Source organism: Orcinus orca, chromosome 4, assembly GCF_937001465.1.
Source record: "Orcinus orca chromosome 4, mOrcOrc1.1, whole genome shotgun sequence".
Taxonomy (NCBI): Eukaryota; Metazoa; Chordata; class Mammalia; order Artiodactyla; family Delphinidae; genus Orcinus; species Orcinus orca.
In genome coordinates, this window is record NC_064562.1 from 79,072,458 (window position 1) to 79,087,234 (window position 14,777).

The 14,777-nt window shown below is 37.6% G+C and overlaps 1 protein-coding gene across 4 annotated transcripts in view; it reads right to left on the bottom strand.

Moving 5' to 3' along the window:
• PAICS (phosphoribosylaminoimidazole carboxylase and phosphoribosylaminoimidazolesuccinocarboxamide synthase) overlaps positions 1–14,777 on the bottom strand; it is a 53,705-nt gene that overhangs the window by 14,473 nt on the left and 24,455 nt on the right. For all 4 annotated transcript variants that reach the window (XM_004268253.3, XM_049709308.1, XM_049709309.1 and 1 more), the window contains 2 exons: positions 13,601–13,798; positions 7,353–7,531 (listed from right to left, as the gene is read on the bottom strand). In XM_004268253.3, the coding sequence (XP_004268301.3) occupies positions 7,353–7,531; positions 13,601–13,798 (377 nt within the window). The remainder of the gene's footprint in view (positions 1–7,352; positions 7,532–13,600; positions 13,799–14,777) is intronic.

A 14,777-nucleotide genomic window follows, 5' to 3' on the forward strand; every position in this document is an offset into this window, starting at 1 on the left:
TAAACTGAAATCCTTTTTCTCTTGAGCATGATAAATTCCTCAGAAATATTCATTTTCTCCAAATATTTGATGTTCGTTTAAAATACCCTTTAATTCACAGCAATCATTTTAAACTCTTCTATTTTCAATAGCTACTTTAAAATTCAAAATTTTGGGGTAACTTATTCTATGTCATAAAGTATTTGTAAAGAATTTGCTTTCCATATATAAATAATTTAAATACAAGTTTGTGATTTTTACCTTTCCTTAATCAGAGGCAACAGAGATGGTAAGAAGGCCAAAACACATTTTAGTCCACAAAATCTTTCCAGAGTGCAACTTTCATAATCCCCTGACATTATTTTTGATAAGAATTCATACAAGACTATAAGTCCTCAGTGACATTACTTGATAATTCAAGAGACTTCGTGCAAAGTAAAGAGATGCGTGAAAAAATAAAATACTTTCATTTTATTCTAAGTAAGTGTCCCGACTGAACACGAAATTTTTCTTTTATGGATTCTTGATTTATATAATTATAAGACAATGCTTTAAGCTGTGCAGTTCACTGAATAAAACTGCAACAGCAGGGAATTCCCTGGTGGTCCAGTGGTTAGGACTCCGTGCTTTTACGGCCGAAGGCCTGGGTTCAACCCCAGGTTGGAGAACTAAGATCCCACAAGTTGCACAGCGTAGCCCATAAAAAAATAAATAAAAAAATAAAATAAAAAGCAACAATAACAGTGCTTCTGAAATAGAAGAAATATACTTAACAGCATAAACAAAGATGAAAAGAAAAAAGCAGTTTCAATAAAGAAAACCAATACAAATTCATGACCGTTGATTCCTACATCCTTTATTGTATGTTTTTGATTATAAGAAACATTGAGAGTAACAGTTTTTCTGTATTAGACTATAAAAAGATCCCCTGGGAGTTCCCTGGTGCATAGTGGTTAGGATTCCAGGCTTTCACTACTGTGGCCTGGGTCCAATCCCTGGTTGGGGAACTGAGATCCTACAAGCCACATAGTGTGGCCAAAAAAAAAAGAATATAAAAAGGTCCCTTATTAGCCTTTACCTCAAAATCTTCAATAATAGATTTAAAAATTTACTAAATTGTTACTTTTCTCTTCTTCCTAATAACTGCTAATTGTACTTTTTATTTATTTATTTTTTAACATCTTTATTGGAGTATAATTGCTTTATATTGTTGTGTTAATTTCTGCTGTATAACAAAGTGAATCAGCTATACGAATACACATATCCCCACATCCCTTCCCTCTTGCGTCTCCCTCCCACCCTCCCTATCCCACCCCTCTAGGTGGTCACAAAGCACCGAGCTGATCTCCCTATACTATGAGGCAGCTTCCCACTAGCTATCTATTTTACATTCAGTAGTGTATATATCTCAATACCACTCTCTCACTTCGACACAGCTTACCCTTCCCTGTCCCCGTGTCCTCAAGTCCAATCTCTACATCTGTGTCTTTTTTCCTGTCATGCCCCTAGGTTCTTCAGGACTTTTCTTTTTTTTTTAAGATTCCATATATAGGTGTAAGCATACAGTATTTGTTCTTCTCTTTCTGACTTACTTCACTCTGTATGACAGTCTCTAGGTCCATCCACCTTGCTACAAATAACTCAATTTCGTTTCTTTTTATGGCTGAGTAATATTCCATTGTATATATGTGCCACATCTTCTTTATCCATTCATCTGTTGCTGCACACTTAGATTGCTTCCATGTCCTGGATATTGTAAATAGTGCTACAGTGAATATTGTGGTACATGTCCCTTTTTGAATTATGGTTTCCTCAGGGTATATGCCCAGTAGTGGGATTGCTGGGTCATATGGTAGTTCTACTTTTAGTTTTTTAAGGAACCTCCACACTGTTCTCCATAGTGGCTGTATCAATTTACATTCCCACCAACAGTGCAAGAGGGTTCCCTTTTCTCAACACCCTCACCAGCATTTATTGTTTCTAGATTTTTTTAATGATGGCCATTCTGACTGGTGTGAGGTAATACCTCATTGTAGTTTTGATTTGCATTTCTCTAATGGTTAGTGATGATGAACATCCTTTCATGTGTTTGTTGGCAATCTGTATATCTTCTTTGGAGAAATGTCTATTTGGGTCTTCTGCCCATTTTTGGATTGGGTTGATGTTTTTTGATATTGAGCTGCATGAGTTGCTTGTATATTTTGGAGATTAATCCTTTGTCAGTTGCTCTGTTTGCAAATATTTTCTCCCATTCTGAGGGTTGTCTTTTCATCTTGTTTATGTTTTCCTTGGCTGTGCAAAAGCTTTTAAGTTTCATTAGGTCCCATCTGTTTATTTTTGTTTTTATTTCCATTACTCTAGGAGGTGGGTAAAAAAGGATCTTGCTGTGATTTATGTCACAGAGTGCTCTGCCTATGTTTTCCTTTAAGAGTTTTATAGTGTCTGGCCTTACATTTAGCTCTTTAATCCATTTTGAGTTTATTTTTGTGTATGGTGTTAGGGAGTGTTCTAATTTCATTCCTTTACATGTAGTTGTCCAGTTTTCCCAGCAGCACTTATTGAAGAGGTTGTCTTTTCTCCATTGTATACTCTTACCTCCTTTATCAAAGATACGATGACCATAAGTGCATGGGTTTATCTCTGGGCCTTCTATCCTGTTCCATTGATCTATATTTGTTTTTGAGCCAGTACCATACTGTCTTATTACTGTACCTTTGTAGTATAGTCTAAAGTCAGGGAGCCTGATTCCTCCAGCTCCGTTTTTCTTCCACAAGATTGCTTTGGCTATTCAGGGTCTTTTGTGTTTCCATACAAATTGTGAATTTTTTGGTTCTAGTTCTGTGAAAAATGCCAGTGGTAGTTTGATAGGGATTGCATTGAATCTGTAGATTGCTTTGAGTATTAGAGTCATTTTCACAATGTTGATTCTTCCAATCCAAGAACATGGTATATCTCTCCATCTGTTTGTATCATCTTTAACTTCTTTCAAGTATCTTATAGTTTTCTGTATACAGGTCTTTTGTGTCCTGAGGTAGGTTTATTCCTAGGTATTTTATTCTTTTTGGTGCAATGGTAAATGGGAGTGTTTCCTTAATTTCTCTTTCAGATTTTTCATCATCAGTGTATACAAATGCAAGAGATTTCTGAGCATTAATTTTGTATCCTGTAACATTACCAAATTCATTGATTAGCTCTAGTAGTTTTCTGGTAGCATCTTTATGATTCTCTATGTATACTACCATGTCATCTACAGTGACAGTTTTACTTCTTCTTTTCCGATTTGGATTCCTTTTATTTTTCTTCTCTGATTGCTGTGGCTAAAACTTCCAAAATTATGTTGAATAATAGTGGTGAGAGTGGGCAACTTTGTATTGTTCCTGATCTTAGTGGAAAAGGCTTCAGTTTTTCACCACTGAGAACAATGTTTGTTGTGGGTTTGTCATATATGGCCTTTATTATGTTGAGGTAAGTTCCCTCTATGCCTACTTTCTGGAGTTTTTATCATAAATGGGTGTTGAATTTTGTCAAAACCTTTTTCTGCATCTATTGAGATCATCACATAGTTTTCATCCTTCCATTTGTTAATATGGTGTATCACATTGATTGATTTGCATATATTGAAGAACCCTTGCATTCCTGGGATAAACCCCACTTGATCATGGTGTATGATCGATCCTTTTAATGTGCTGTTGGATTTTGTTTGCTAGTATTTTGTTGAGGATTTTTGCATCTATGTTCATCAGTGATATTGGCCCATAGTTTTCTTTTTTTGTGACATCTTTGTCTGGTTTTGGTATCAAGATGATGGTAGCCTTGCAGAATGAGTTTGGGAGTGTTCCTCCCTCTGCTATATTTAGGAAGAGTTTGAGAAGGATAGGTGTAGCTCTTCTCTAAATGTTTGATAGAATTCACCTGTGAAGACATCTGGTCCTGGGCTTTTGTTTGTTGGAAGATTTTTAACCACAGTCACAATTTCAGTGTCTGTGATTGGTCCGTTTATATTTTCTATTTCTTTCTGGTTCAGTCTTGGAAGGTTGTGTTTTTCTAAGAATTTCTCCATTTCTTCCAGATTGTCCATTTTATGCATATAGTTGCTTGTAGTAATCTCTCATGATCCTTTGTATTTCTGCAGTGTCAGTTGTTAGTTCTCCTTTTTCATTTCTATTTCTGTTGATTTGAGTCTTCTTTTTTTTTTTTGATGAGTCTGGCTAAAGGTTTATCAATTTTGTTTATCTTCTCAAAGAACCAGCTTTTAGTTTTATTGATCTTTGCTATCATTTCCTCCATTTCTTTTCATTTACTTCTGATCTGATCTTTATGATTTCTTTCCTTCTGCTCACTTTGGGTTTTTTTTTTTTTGTTCTTCTTTCTCTAATTGCTTTATGTGTAAGGTTAGGTTGTTTATTTGAGATATTTCTTGTTTCTTGAGGTAGGATTGTATTGCTATAAACTTCCCTCTTAGAACTGCTTTTGCTGCATCCCATAGGTTTTGGGTTGTCGTGTTTTCATTGTCATTTGTTTCTAGGTATTTTGTGATTTCCTCTTTGATTTCTTCAGTGAACTCTTGGCTATTTAGTAGTGTATTTTTTAGTCTCCATGTGCTTGTATTTTTTTACAATTTTTTTCCTGTAATTGATATCCAGTCTCAGCATTGTAGTTGGAAAAGATACTTGATATGATTTCAATTTTCTTAAACTTACTTGATTTGTGACCCAAGATATCTATCCTGGAGAATGTTCCATCAGCACTTGAGAAGAAAGTGTATTCTGTTGTTTTTGGATGGAATGTCCTGTAAATATCAATTAAGTCCGTCCCGTTTAATGTGTCATTTAAAGCATGTGTTTCCTCACTTATTTTCATTTTGGTTGATCTGTCCATTGGTGAAAGTGGGGTGTTAAAAGTCCCCTACTATTATTGTGTTACTGTCGATTTTCCCTTTTATGGCTGTTACCATTTGCCTCATGTATTGAGATGCTCTTATGCTGGGTGCATAAATATTTACAATTGTTATATCTTCTTTTTGGATTGATCCCTTGATCATTCTGTAGTGTCCTTCTTTGTCTCTTGTAATGGTCTTTATTTTAAAGGCTATTTTTGTCTGATATGAGATTTGCTACTCTAGATTTCTTTTGATTTCCATTTGCATGGAATATCTTTTTCCATCCCCTCACTTTCAGTCTGTATGTGTCCATAGGTCTGAAGTGGGTCTCTTGTAGAGAGCATAAATACAGGTCTTGTTTTTGTATCCATTCAGCCAGTCTATGTCTTTTGGTTGGAGCATTTAATCCATTTACTTTTAAGGTAATTATAGATATGTATGTTCCTATTACTATTTTCTTAATGTTTTGGGTTTGTTATTGTAGGTCTTTTCCTTCTCTTGTTTTTCCTGTCTAGAGAAGTTCCTTTATCATTTGTTGTAAAGCTGGTTTGGTGGTGCTGAATTCTCTTAGCTTTTGCTTGTCTGTAAAGGTTTTAATTTCTCTGTCAAATCTGAATGAGATCCTTGCCGGGTAGAGTAACCTTGGTTGTAGGTTTTTCCCTTTCATCACTTTAAATATGTCTTGCTACTCCCTTCTGGCTTGCAGAGTTTCTGCTGAAAAATCAGCTGTTACCCTTATGGGGATTCCCTTGTACGTTATTTGCTGCTTTTCCCTTGGTGCTTTTAATATTTTTTCTTTGTATTTAATTTCTGATAGTTTGATTAATATGTGTCTTGGCATGTTTCTCCTTGCATTTATCCTATATGGGACTCTGCACTTCCTAGACTTGATTGACTATTTCCTTTCCCATATTAGGGAAGTTTTCAACTTTAATCTCTTCAAATATTTTCTCAGTCCCCTTTTTTTCCTATTCTTCTTCTGGGACCCCTATAATTCGAATCTTGGTGCGTTTAATGTTGTCCCAGAGGTGTCTCAGACGGTCCTCAATTCTTTTCATTCTTTTTTCTTTATTCTGCTCTGCAGTAGTTATTTACACTATTTTATCTTCCAGGTCACTTATCCCATCTTTTGCCTCAGTTATTTTGGTATTGATTCCTTCTAGAGAATTTTTAATTTCATTTACTGTGTTGTTCATCATTGTTTGTTTGCTCTTTAGTTCTTCTAGGTCCTTGTTAAACATTTGTTGCGTTTTCTCCATTCTATTTCCAAGATTTTAGATCATCTTTACAATCGTTACTCTGAATTCTTTTTCAGGTAGACTGCCTATTTCCTCTTCATTTGTTTGGTCTGGTGGGTTTTTACCTTGCTTCTTCATCTGCTGTGTATTTCTCTGTCTTTTCATTTTGCTTAACTTACTGTGTTTGGGGTCTCCTTTTCACAGGCTGCACATTCATAGTTCCTGTTGTTTTTGGTGTCTGTCCCCAGTGGGTAAGGTTGGTTCAGTGGGTTGTGTAGGCTTCCTGGTAGAGGGGACTGGTGCCTGTGTGCTGTTGGATGAGGCTGGATCTTGTTTTTCTGATGGGCAGGACCGTGTCTGGTGTTGTGTTTTGGGGTGTCTGTGAACTTATTATGATTATAGGCAGCCTCTCTGCTAATGGGTGGGGTTGTGTTCCTGTCTTGCTAGTTGTTTGGCATGGGCTGCCGAGCACTGGAGCTTGCTGGTCGTTGAGTGGAGCAGGGTCTTAGCACTGAGACAGAGATCTCTGGGAGAGCTCTTGCCGATTGATATTACGTGGGGCCAGGAGGTCTCTGGTGGTCCAATGTCCTGAACTCGGCTCTCTTACCTCAGAGGCTCAGGTCTGACACCTGGCGGGAGCACCAAGACCCTGTCAGCCACAGGACTGTAGATAACAGTAATTTTTTCTTTAATCTTTCTACTGGTTTTCCTTTTAGAAAACAGGTAGTTCAATCTCATTATGTGAAGGCCTCACTCTGGCTTCACCTAATAGGGTTCAAAGAGTACAGGTGATTTGAACCTGGTTCTTGTGTTCATCTTCTTTTCTTCACCCAGGCTTCCCACCAACCTGTTCCTGGCAATTCCCTGGCTGTCCAGTGGTTAGGACTAGGGCACGCCTTCAATCCCTGGTTGGGGAACTAAGATCCCACAACCCACCTCCAAAAACAAAAAACACCTTTTCCTGAGGACAAAGTGTCACTCCATGCTTCTGTGAAAGGCTCTCCCAGTGACTCGTAACTGCTAATTTTAATTTGTTCATTTTGTTAGTCACGTTGGTCCAAAATAAGATAAGCAGATTTTCAAAGGTTTTCTTTTAAAAATCTGAATTATCATTGCTAATTAAAGTGTACATTTTTGACAAATATTTCTGGAATGACAACTGTAGTATCAAAAGCTTTGATAATGTTTAAATCTTTTGACTTTGTAATAAACTTGTTGCTATGTTATAATAAGACAGAGAGGTATAAAATAATTACCTTGAAAAACATCTCTACTTTAGGTGGGTAGAACTTATATCCTTCCTTGACACCAGGATTTCTTTTGAGAAAAGAACCAGTTGCTATTCTTCTACAAACCCATTCAATTGGAATCATTTCACACTTAGGTGCAATGAAAGCTGTCTCTCCACATTTTCTGGTGAAAGCAGTTTTGATACCTACAGATTGATGACAAAAAGAAAAAAAAGCATTAAAATTGTATTTAAAAAGGGAGATCTGAGGCATAATAAAACTCTACCCTTTACAAACAACAAAACAGAAAGCCTATGTAGCCAAATGCATTACCTTTAAATGGCACTATCAAAAACAAATGTAAATTTTTTTAAAAAGGCAGAAGTAGAAAAAAAAATATTAATATGGCTTTCTACTGCTTATCAAAATATTCAGGAATATTTCATGTTAATGTTGCAAGGCAAGCTGGATCAAAAAATCTGGGTCCCGATGTTTTTACCATCATTCATTTGTTCAAAAAATACTATCTCCTCTGCCACTGTGCACCTAACTTTGCACAAGGCACATGACTAAGTGGCACTAAATCATCTCTAAATCAGATCTGGTGGCAGAATTCTCATTCTATGGTCTGGGATTATATGGGCCTTATAAAATATTAATCTATTTATCATAATCAGATACAGCTGTAAATTCTGGACAGCCTTTTTCTCTCAATATTTAAAGCAAAGAGTCCTTGAAAAAAGCATTCAACAGGTAGCAGCAGGAACATGGAGGCCAATTTGGCCAAGAGCAAAGAAAATATTTGCCCATCCTCTGTTCACTCTTAAGCAAACTGTTACTGGAAAACTAAGATAAAGAGCTAGTTTACGTGGCGGCCTTGGAAAATAACAACCTCTCTTATAGTGGTTACAATGTATTATAAGCTATATGATCCAGCAATTCCACTCTAAGTATATACACAAAAGAACTGAAAGCAAGGTCTCAAACATATTTGTACACCAATGTTCAGAGTATCATTATTAACAATAGCCAAAAAGGGGGAAATAACCCAAGTGTCTAACAACAGATGAGTGTAGTGGACAGACAAAATGTAGTTTACATACAATGAATTACTATTCAGTCACGAAAAGGAGGAAATGCTGATATATGCTACAGCATGATGAATGATTCATGAAAACATTATGCTGAGTGAAATAAAGGTGAAAATTGTATAATTCCACTTATATGAGGTACCTAAAACAGGCAAATTCATAGAGACAGAAAGTAGAATAGAGGTTATCAGGGGAGAGTTATTGTTTAATGGGTCAGAGGTTCTGTCTGAAATGATGAAAAAGTTCCAGAAATTGATAGTGGTGATGGTTGCACAACATTGTCAGTGTACCTGAACGCCACTGAATCCTACACTTAAAAATGGTTAACATGGTAAATTTTATGTGTGTGTATTTTACCACAATTTGCAAGACCTACTTTAGGTCAGGCATTATAAATTTATTTTCTTTTTGCTTAATCCTCATAGCACCTGATAAGGTATGATGTTCATCCAGTGAAACAGATAACAACACTGAGACACAGGAGTTATGTCAGCTAGTACTAGGTAAAGCAGGGTTTCTAACCCACACTCTCTGAACCCTTTACACTGCTCACTTAACCACTATGCTATACTGCCTCTCCTAGACGTGTTATTACATCATAGCACTAACGTGAATTAAAGTATCTCCTGGAAACCTGCATGGGTTTAACATAATAATGCTCATCTTCGGGCTACAATATTAGTACCTCCAATCCCCAACTAAACCTCTAATAAGGTCAAATTTTTCTTACCAGGAAAGGACTGAAGATCTTTGATCTTTATGTATCTATCTATGTATGTACATATGTATGTATCCATATGTAAAGGGAACCTACATTTATGGAAACCCTGCATCATGCTGAGTGTTTTATTTATTTATTTAAAAATTATTTATTTACTTTGGCTGCACCAGGTCTTAGTTGCAGCACGCAGGATCTTTAGCTGCAGCATGCAAACTCTTAGTTGCAGTATGCATGTGGGATCTAGTTCCCTGACCAGGGATAGAACCCAGGTCACCTGCATTGGGAGCATGGAGTCTTAGCCACTGGACTACCAGGGAAGTCCCCGAAGTGTTTTACATATTATCTCATTTAACCATACATAAAATTTTTGAGGTAGCGTTATTATTCACATTTTATAGTGAAAGAAGTAGAGGCTCACAGCAGTTAAGTAACTTAACAAGTTAGGTCATGCTGCCAATCCGTAATGGAGCCTGGACCTGAAATGCACTATCCAGTTTTTAAACCTGTACTGTTTTCTCCACATTCCTTCTGGGTTTGACCAGGAAGATGCAATTAAAACAGGGAAAAGAATAAATTGTGGACTGCCCTGGGGGCGCAGTGGTTAAGAATCCAGCTGCAAATGCAGGGGACATGGGTTCAAGCCCTGGTCTGGGAAGATTCCACGTGCCGCTGAGCAACTAAGCCCATGCATCACAACTACTGAAGCCCGCGCACCTAGAGCCTGTGCTCCACAACAAGAGAAGCCACCACAATGAGCAGCCTGCTCACCGCAATGAAGAGTAGCCCCCACTTGCCGCAACTAGAGAAAGCCCTTGTGCAGCAATGAAGACCCAATGCAGCCAAAAATAAATAAGTTTATAAATAAATAAATAAATAAATTGTTGTATGCTGCACGAACAGCAACTCTGGGAAAGAATGTTAAAAGTGTCAATATTTAGGCCATTTTAACCTTTAATGAATGATTGGGCTCATGGGCAGGCAGATGATTTAAATCAATCCTTAACTTGAGGTGGTAAGTACATGTCTGGGTTTAAGAGCTCTTCTTCTTTTTTTTTTTTTTCTTTTTTTGCGGTACGCGGGCCTCTCACTGCTGTGGCCTGTCCTGTTGCGGAGCACAGGCTCCGGATGCACAGGCTCAGCGGCCATGGCTCACGGGCCCAGCCGTTCCACGGCATGTGGGATCCTCCCGGACCGGGGCACGAACCCACGTCCCCTGCCTTGGCAGGTGGACTCTCAACCACTGTGCCACCAGGGAAGCCCAAGAGCTCTTCTTTTTTAGGTTTGTTACCTAGTAGTCATATTTGCTCAGTTGTCTATCAAGCTTGATAGACTAGTATCCAAATCTATTGTTCAAATATACACAACAGTTACTGTTACTCAGAGGAAAGTCCTCCCCTATATCTAAGGGAATCAAAACCACAGAATCAACTTATGGTAATGATCTTGTACATTAAAAAAAAAAAATTGCTACTAAGAAAAAAGAGATTCAGTTTAGATGATATAATGATTGCTTCTAATATACGTGTTAATCATTAAAGCAAATTCCATGGCTTCATACGGTGAGAAAAAGAAATCCTCCCATTAGTCTCAGTTGTTTACAAAATTCAAAACTCCTATCAAGACTACTAAGAAAATGTAAATGTCATTTCACATTCTGAATTACAATGGCCAAGTATGACAGTGCTGGAGCCATCCCTCTATTAAGGTTGCCCAGCTCCCCACCTGTGGTTTAACAACTGCCAAGACTGTTAGTCATATCACTACTATCACACCAAAATGTAATCATAGTGTGTATCTGTGCAGGAGGGAACTGAAACTTAAAAGGTTAAATTTTGATTTTTTAGTAATGAGACTAAACTCAGGAACTTCAAAATTCAGGTACAGCATGTGTAATACAGTCTTTTACAGTTTGCTCATGAGTGACAAAGAGAAAACTAGAATTATGATTTACTGATTCTCATTCTAGTGCTTTTTCCATTCCAATTTCTAGAAATATCTTAATTTGGAATATATGCCTGTTTATAAAGAAAGCAGTTTTATTTTACTTTTTAAATAAACTTATTTATTATTATTTTTTTTAATTTTATTTTTGGCTACATTGGGTCTTCGTTGCTGTACACAGGCTTTCTCTAGTAGCGACGAGCAGGGGCTACTCTTTATTGCGGTGCACGGGCTTCTCACTGCGGTGGCTTCTCTTGCTGTGGAGCATGGGCTCTAGGCTCATGGGTTTTAGTAGCTGTGGCACGTGAGCTCAGTAGTTGTGGTTCGCGGGCTTTAGAGCACAGGCTCAGTAGTTGTGGCACACGGCCTTAGTTGCTCCGTGGCATGTGGGATCTTCCCGGACCAGGGCTCGAACTCATGTCCCCTGCATTGGCAGGTGGATTCTTAACCACTGCGTCACCAGGGAAGCCCCAAGAAAGCAGTTTTAAATAGACCACTGATGGTCAACTAGACATAGCATTTAACTACTAGCAAGTAAAAATTATATAAGGCTTAACAGAACTCTTAATCCATACCATAAAACTAATCATCTGTTTAAGAATTTTTAAAACCTTAGATTTTCCACAGTATATAAAACCTGGAAAACACCTTTCAGCATTTCTTGTGAACCCAGTAAGTTTTAGCTATGTTAAGTGTGCCAAATAGATGACTGCTGGAGTACTTCACGTGGATGACCAACCTTCCCAGCTGCATGCAGGACTTTGAGAGTCAAAACTGGATCACCCGAATTCACCTGTCCTTAAGCCCTGGCAAGTACACTGAATAGGTGCCTTATTAAATAAGCAAATAAAAACTTGGGCCTGTACTTATCCCCCATTACTTAAATGCATATATATGATCCCATAGATGGGTACAATTACTATGGGGACACAGAAGCTAGTTGTATTGTTAACAGCTTATAGTGTTAGCAACTATAAACCATTTTAATATGTATGGGGAGGAGACAACTTGTGAGGTTAAAAAATGGAGCACTTATTTGTACTGCAAAAGAAACCTAATATTAGTTTGATGCTCTCTCTAGAAATCTACTCAGTCATTGGGAAACCACCAATCAAGGAGGCCTTGAAGTAAAAATCCTGGGTTGTATTACTTATGAACTGAGGGAGGTGCTTTAAATTTACAGCAATATTTTCACCCTCAGTGCATAGAGGGATTTATGATATGGATGACAATTTAGGTTGTCGAGTAAACATATTTTTTACACACTAATTAAAAATGTGAAACAGGGTACTCTGAAAGAGGCAAAACTACTCAAGAACCTATTCTGTATGGACGGAATGGGTTTAACTTGAATTACCTTGTTATTTTGTGGAAGGCAGATCTACACTGGAAACAAAGGTATTAAATTCCCCTTTGGATTTAAGAAAGAGTAATTAATTAATTTTTAATTACTAATAATTAAGATTAATGCTTACTGGAAAATCTAAGAAATGTGAGGGCAACTGGGAATATTGGAAGTAAATGGAGACAATGATATTAAACTGTAAAATTAGAACTGGAATGATAAAGAACAAAGCTTTTACTTTACAGATAAGGAACTGGAGGCTTCACACGTTGAATGATCCAAGGCACAGGGTCTCTTACACTGTAGGCAAAGAGCTCAAATCTTTTGCTAGCTGAGATTTTATACACTACAGACCAATCAGCTTTTGCCTGAATCCCTGAAGAAAAACCATTATCCTAATTTCCCTTCTTTCACTCCAAACGCCCTCCACAGAATGTTTTGATCTGAATTTCATTTTTTGAATAGATTTCTCTATTGGAAATCATCTTCATTCAGTTTTAGAGCAGGAGGTAACCCTGCAGATCTTGATCTAGTCCAAATCTCTCACTTGGGGTATGACAGGATGAGAAGGCGTGGTTGCAGTATTCAATTACTTTTTAGGGCTTTCAAGTAGAAGAGGGATTTGAAGTTCTGTATAATCTTCAATGGGTGGAGCAAATTTATATAGAATTTTAGGGACTAAATTTCAATTCATCAATTAGAGCTGCCAAACACCAGAATGTGCTTCTTTCACAGGTTAAGTTCCTTCATAGGTAAGCCTCTCCTAAGATGTCCTAGCAGAGGAAAGCTGCAGAAATACATGCCAGACAAAGACTGTAGCAAACTGTTAAGATTCCTTTTAACTAACTGAATGATACTACTTAAGTAATTCCAAACCAAGTAAAGTGTTACAGTGAAATTTAAGTTTCTGGTTTAATTTAAATAAGTTTAGCATGTGAGGCATCCCCAAACATGTTGTTAAACCGGATAATGCCATCTCCCCATTAAAGAGATCAGAGTGGTACAGGAGGCTGTAGGGGGAGTCACTTACCTGCTTCCTATAACAACTGAAAAAAAAAAAAATCAACTGGTTATCAACATCTTATTTATCCAAATAATGTCATTTCCTGATGAAAAGGACCAGTATGTATATGTGAGAAAGAACATGAAGGGGGAGGCTACTGGGAGAGCCACTCACCTGCTTCCTGTAACAGCTGAAAAATACAACTGGTAATTTTATTTGAGATTGCAGCTTTTCCTTCAAGGTGATTCTTCCTGGCTGCATTTCCTGCTGTAATCTGGTCCTTGGACTGCAGGAGGACTTTTCCTGGACTATCCAACAATTCATAGACTTCTTTTGTTTTACCCTCATAGAGTTTTTTACCAATCTTCAGTACTGTGGAAATAAAACAGAAACATCAGATTTCAGGAAGTTTCGTAGAGAAGATAATTCAGAAGACTAAATTGTCTAGAATGATGAATCAGTGAACATAGCATAATTAAATAATTTTAATAAAAATGAACTCATCTGCATAGAACCTTACATTCTACAATTTTTAATGCATCATCATCACATTTCATTCATAAAATTTTGTGACAATTTTAATTATGTAAATAATTATATAGATTAGGAAACTAAGTATCAAAAAGTAGAGGTCACACAGTTAAGAAAGAGCAGAGCCAGAAAAAACCCTGTCTTCCAATATCTAATGCTGTGTCGTGTTCTTTTCACTATCAACCTGCCTCTCACAGCAAGCAAAACTGAAGTAGAATTAGTTAAAATACATTAAAATTAATGCAACAACATGAGTAGTTTCATATATGTTCTCACAATACAATAACTAAACTAGCTTGCAGGTAAAAAAATGCTGTATTTTTCCCGTCTTCTGCTTTCCATGGCAGGCAAAATGGGAAAGTTCAGCCAGATGTGTTTCTTTTCTTTTTCTTTTTTTTTTTTTTTTTGCGGTACGTGGGCCTCTCACTGTTGTGGCCTCTCCCGTTGCGGAGCACAGGCTCCGGACGCGCAGGCTCAGCAGCCATGGCTCATGGGCCCAGCCGCTCCGCGGCATGTGGGATCTTCCTGGACCGGGGCACGAACCCGTGTCCCCTGCATTGGCAGGCGGACTCTCAACTGCTGCGCCACCAGGGAAGCCCCAGATGTGTTTCTTGATTTCAAGTTAATGTGCAAGAGGAGGCACCTCCACCCACTGAAGTTAGCCCATTTGGAAGCACCCCCCCATCCTTGATCCCCTCTCCTCACTAACAGCTATAGAAAACTGTGAGAAGTAAGGACAAGAGAATCCAATTTTGATACAGGTCATCACACCTAAAGAAAAGTAGACTTGGGTCATTAGAAAGAATGATTTCGATGAAGA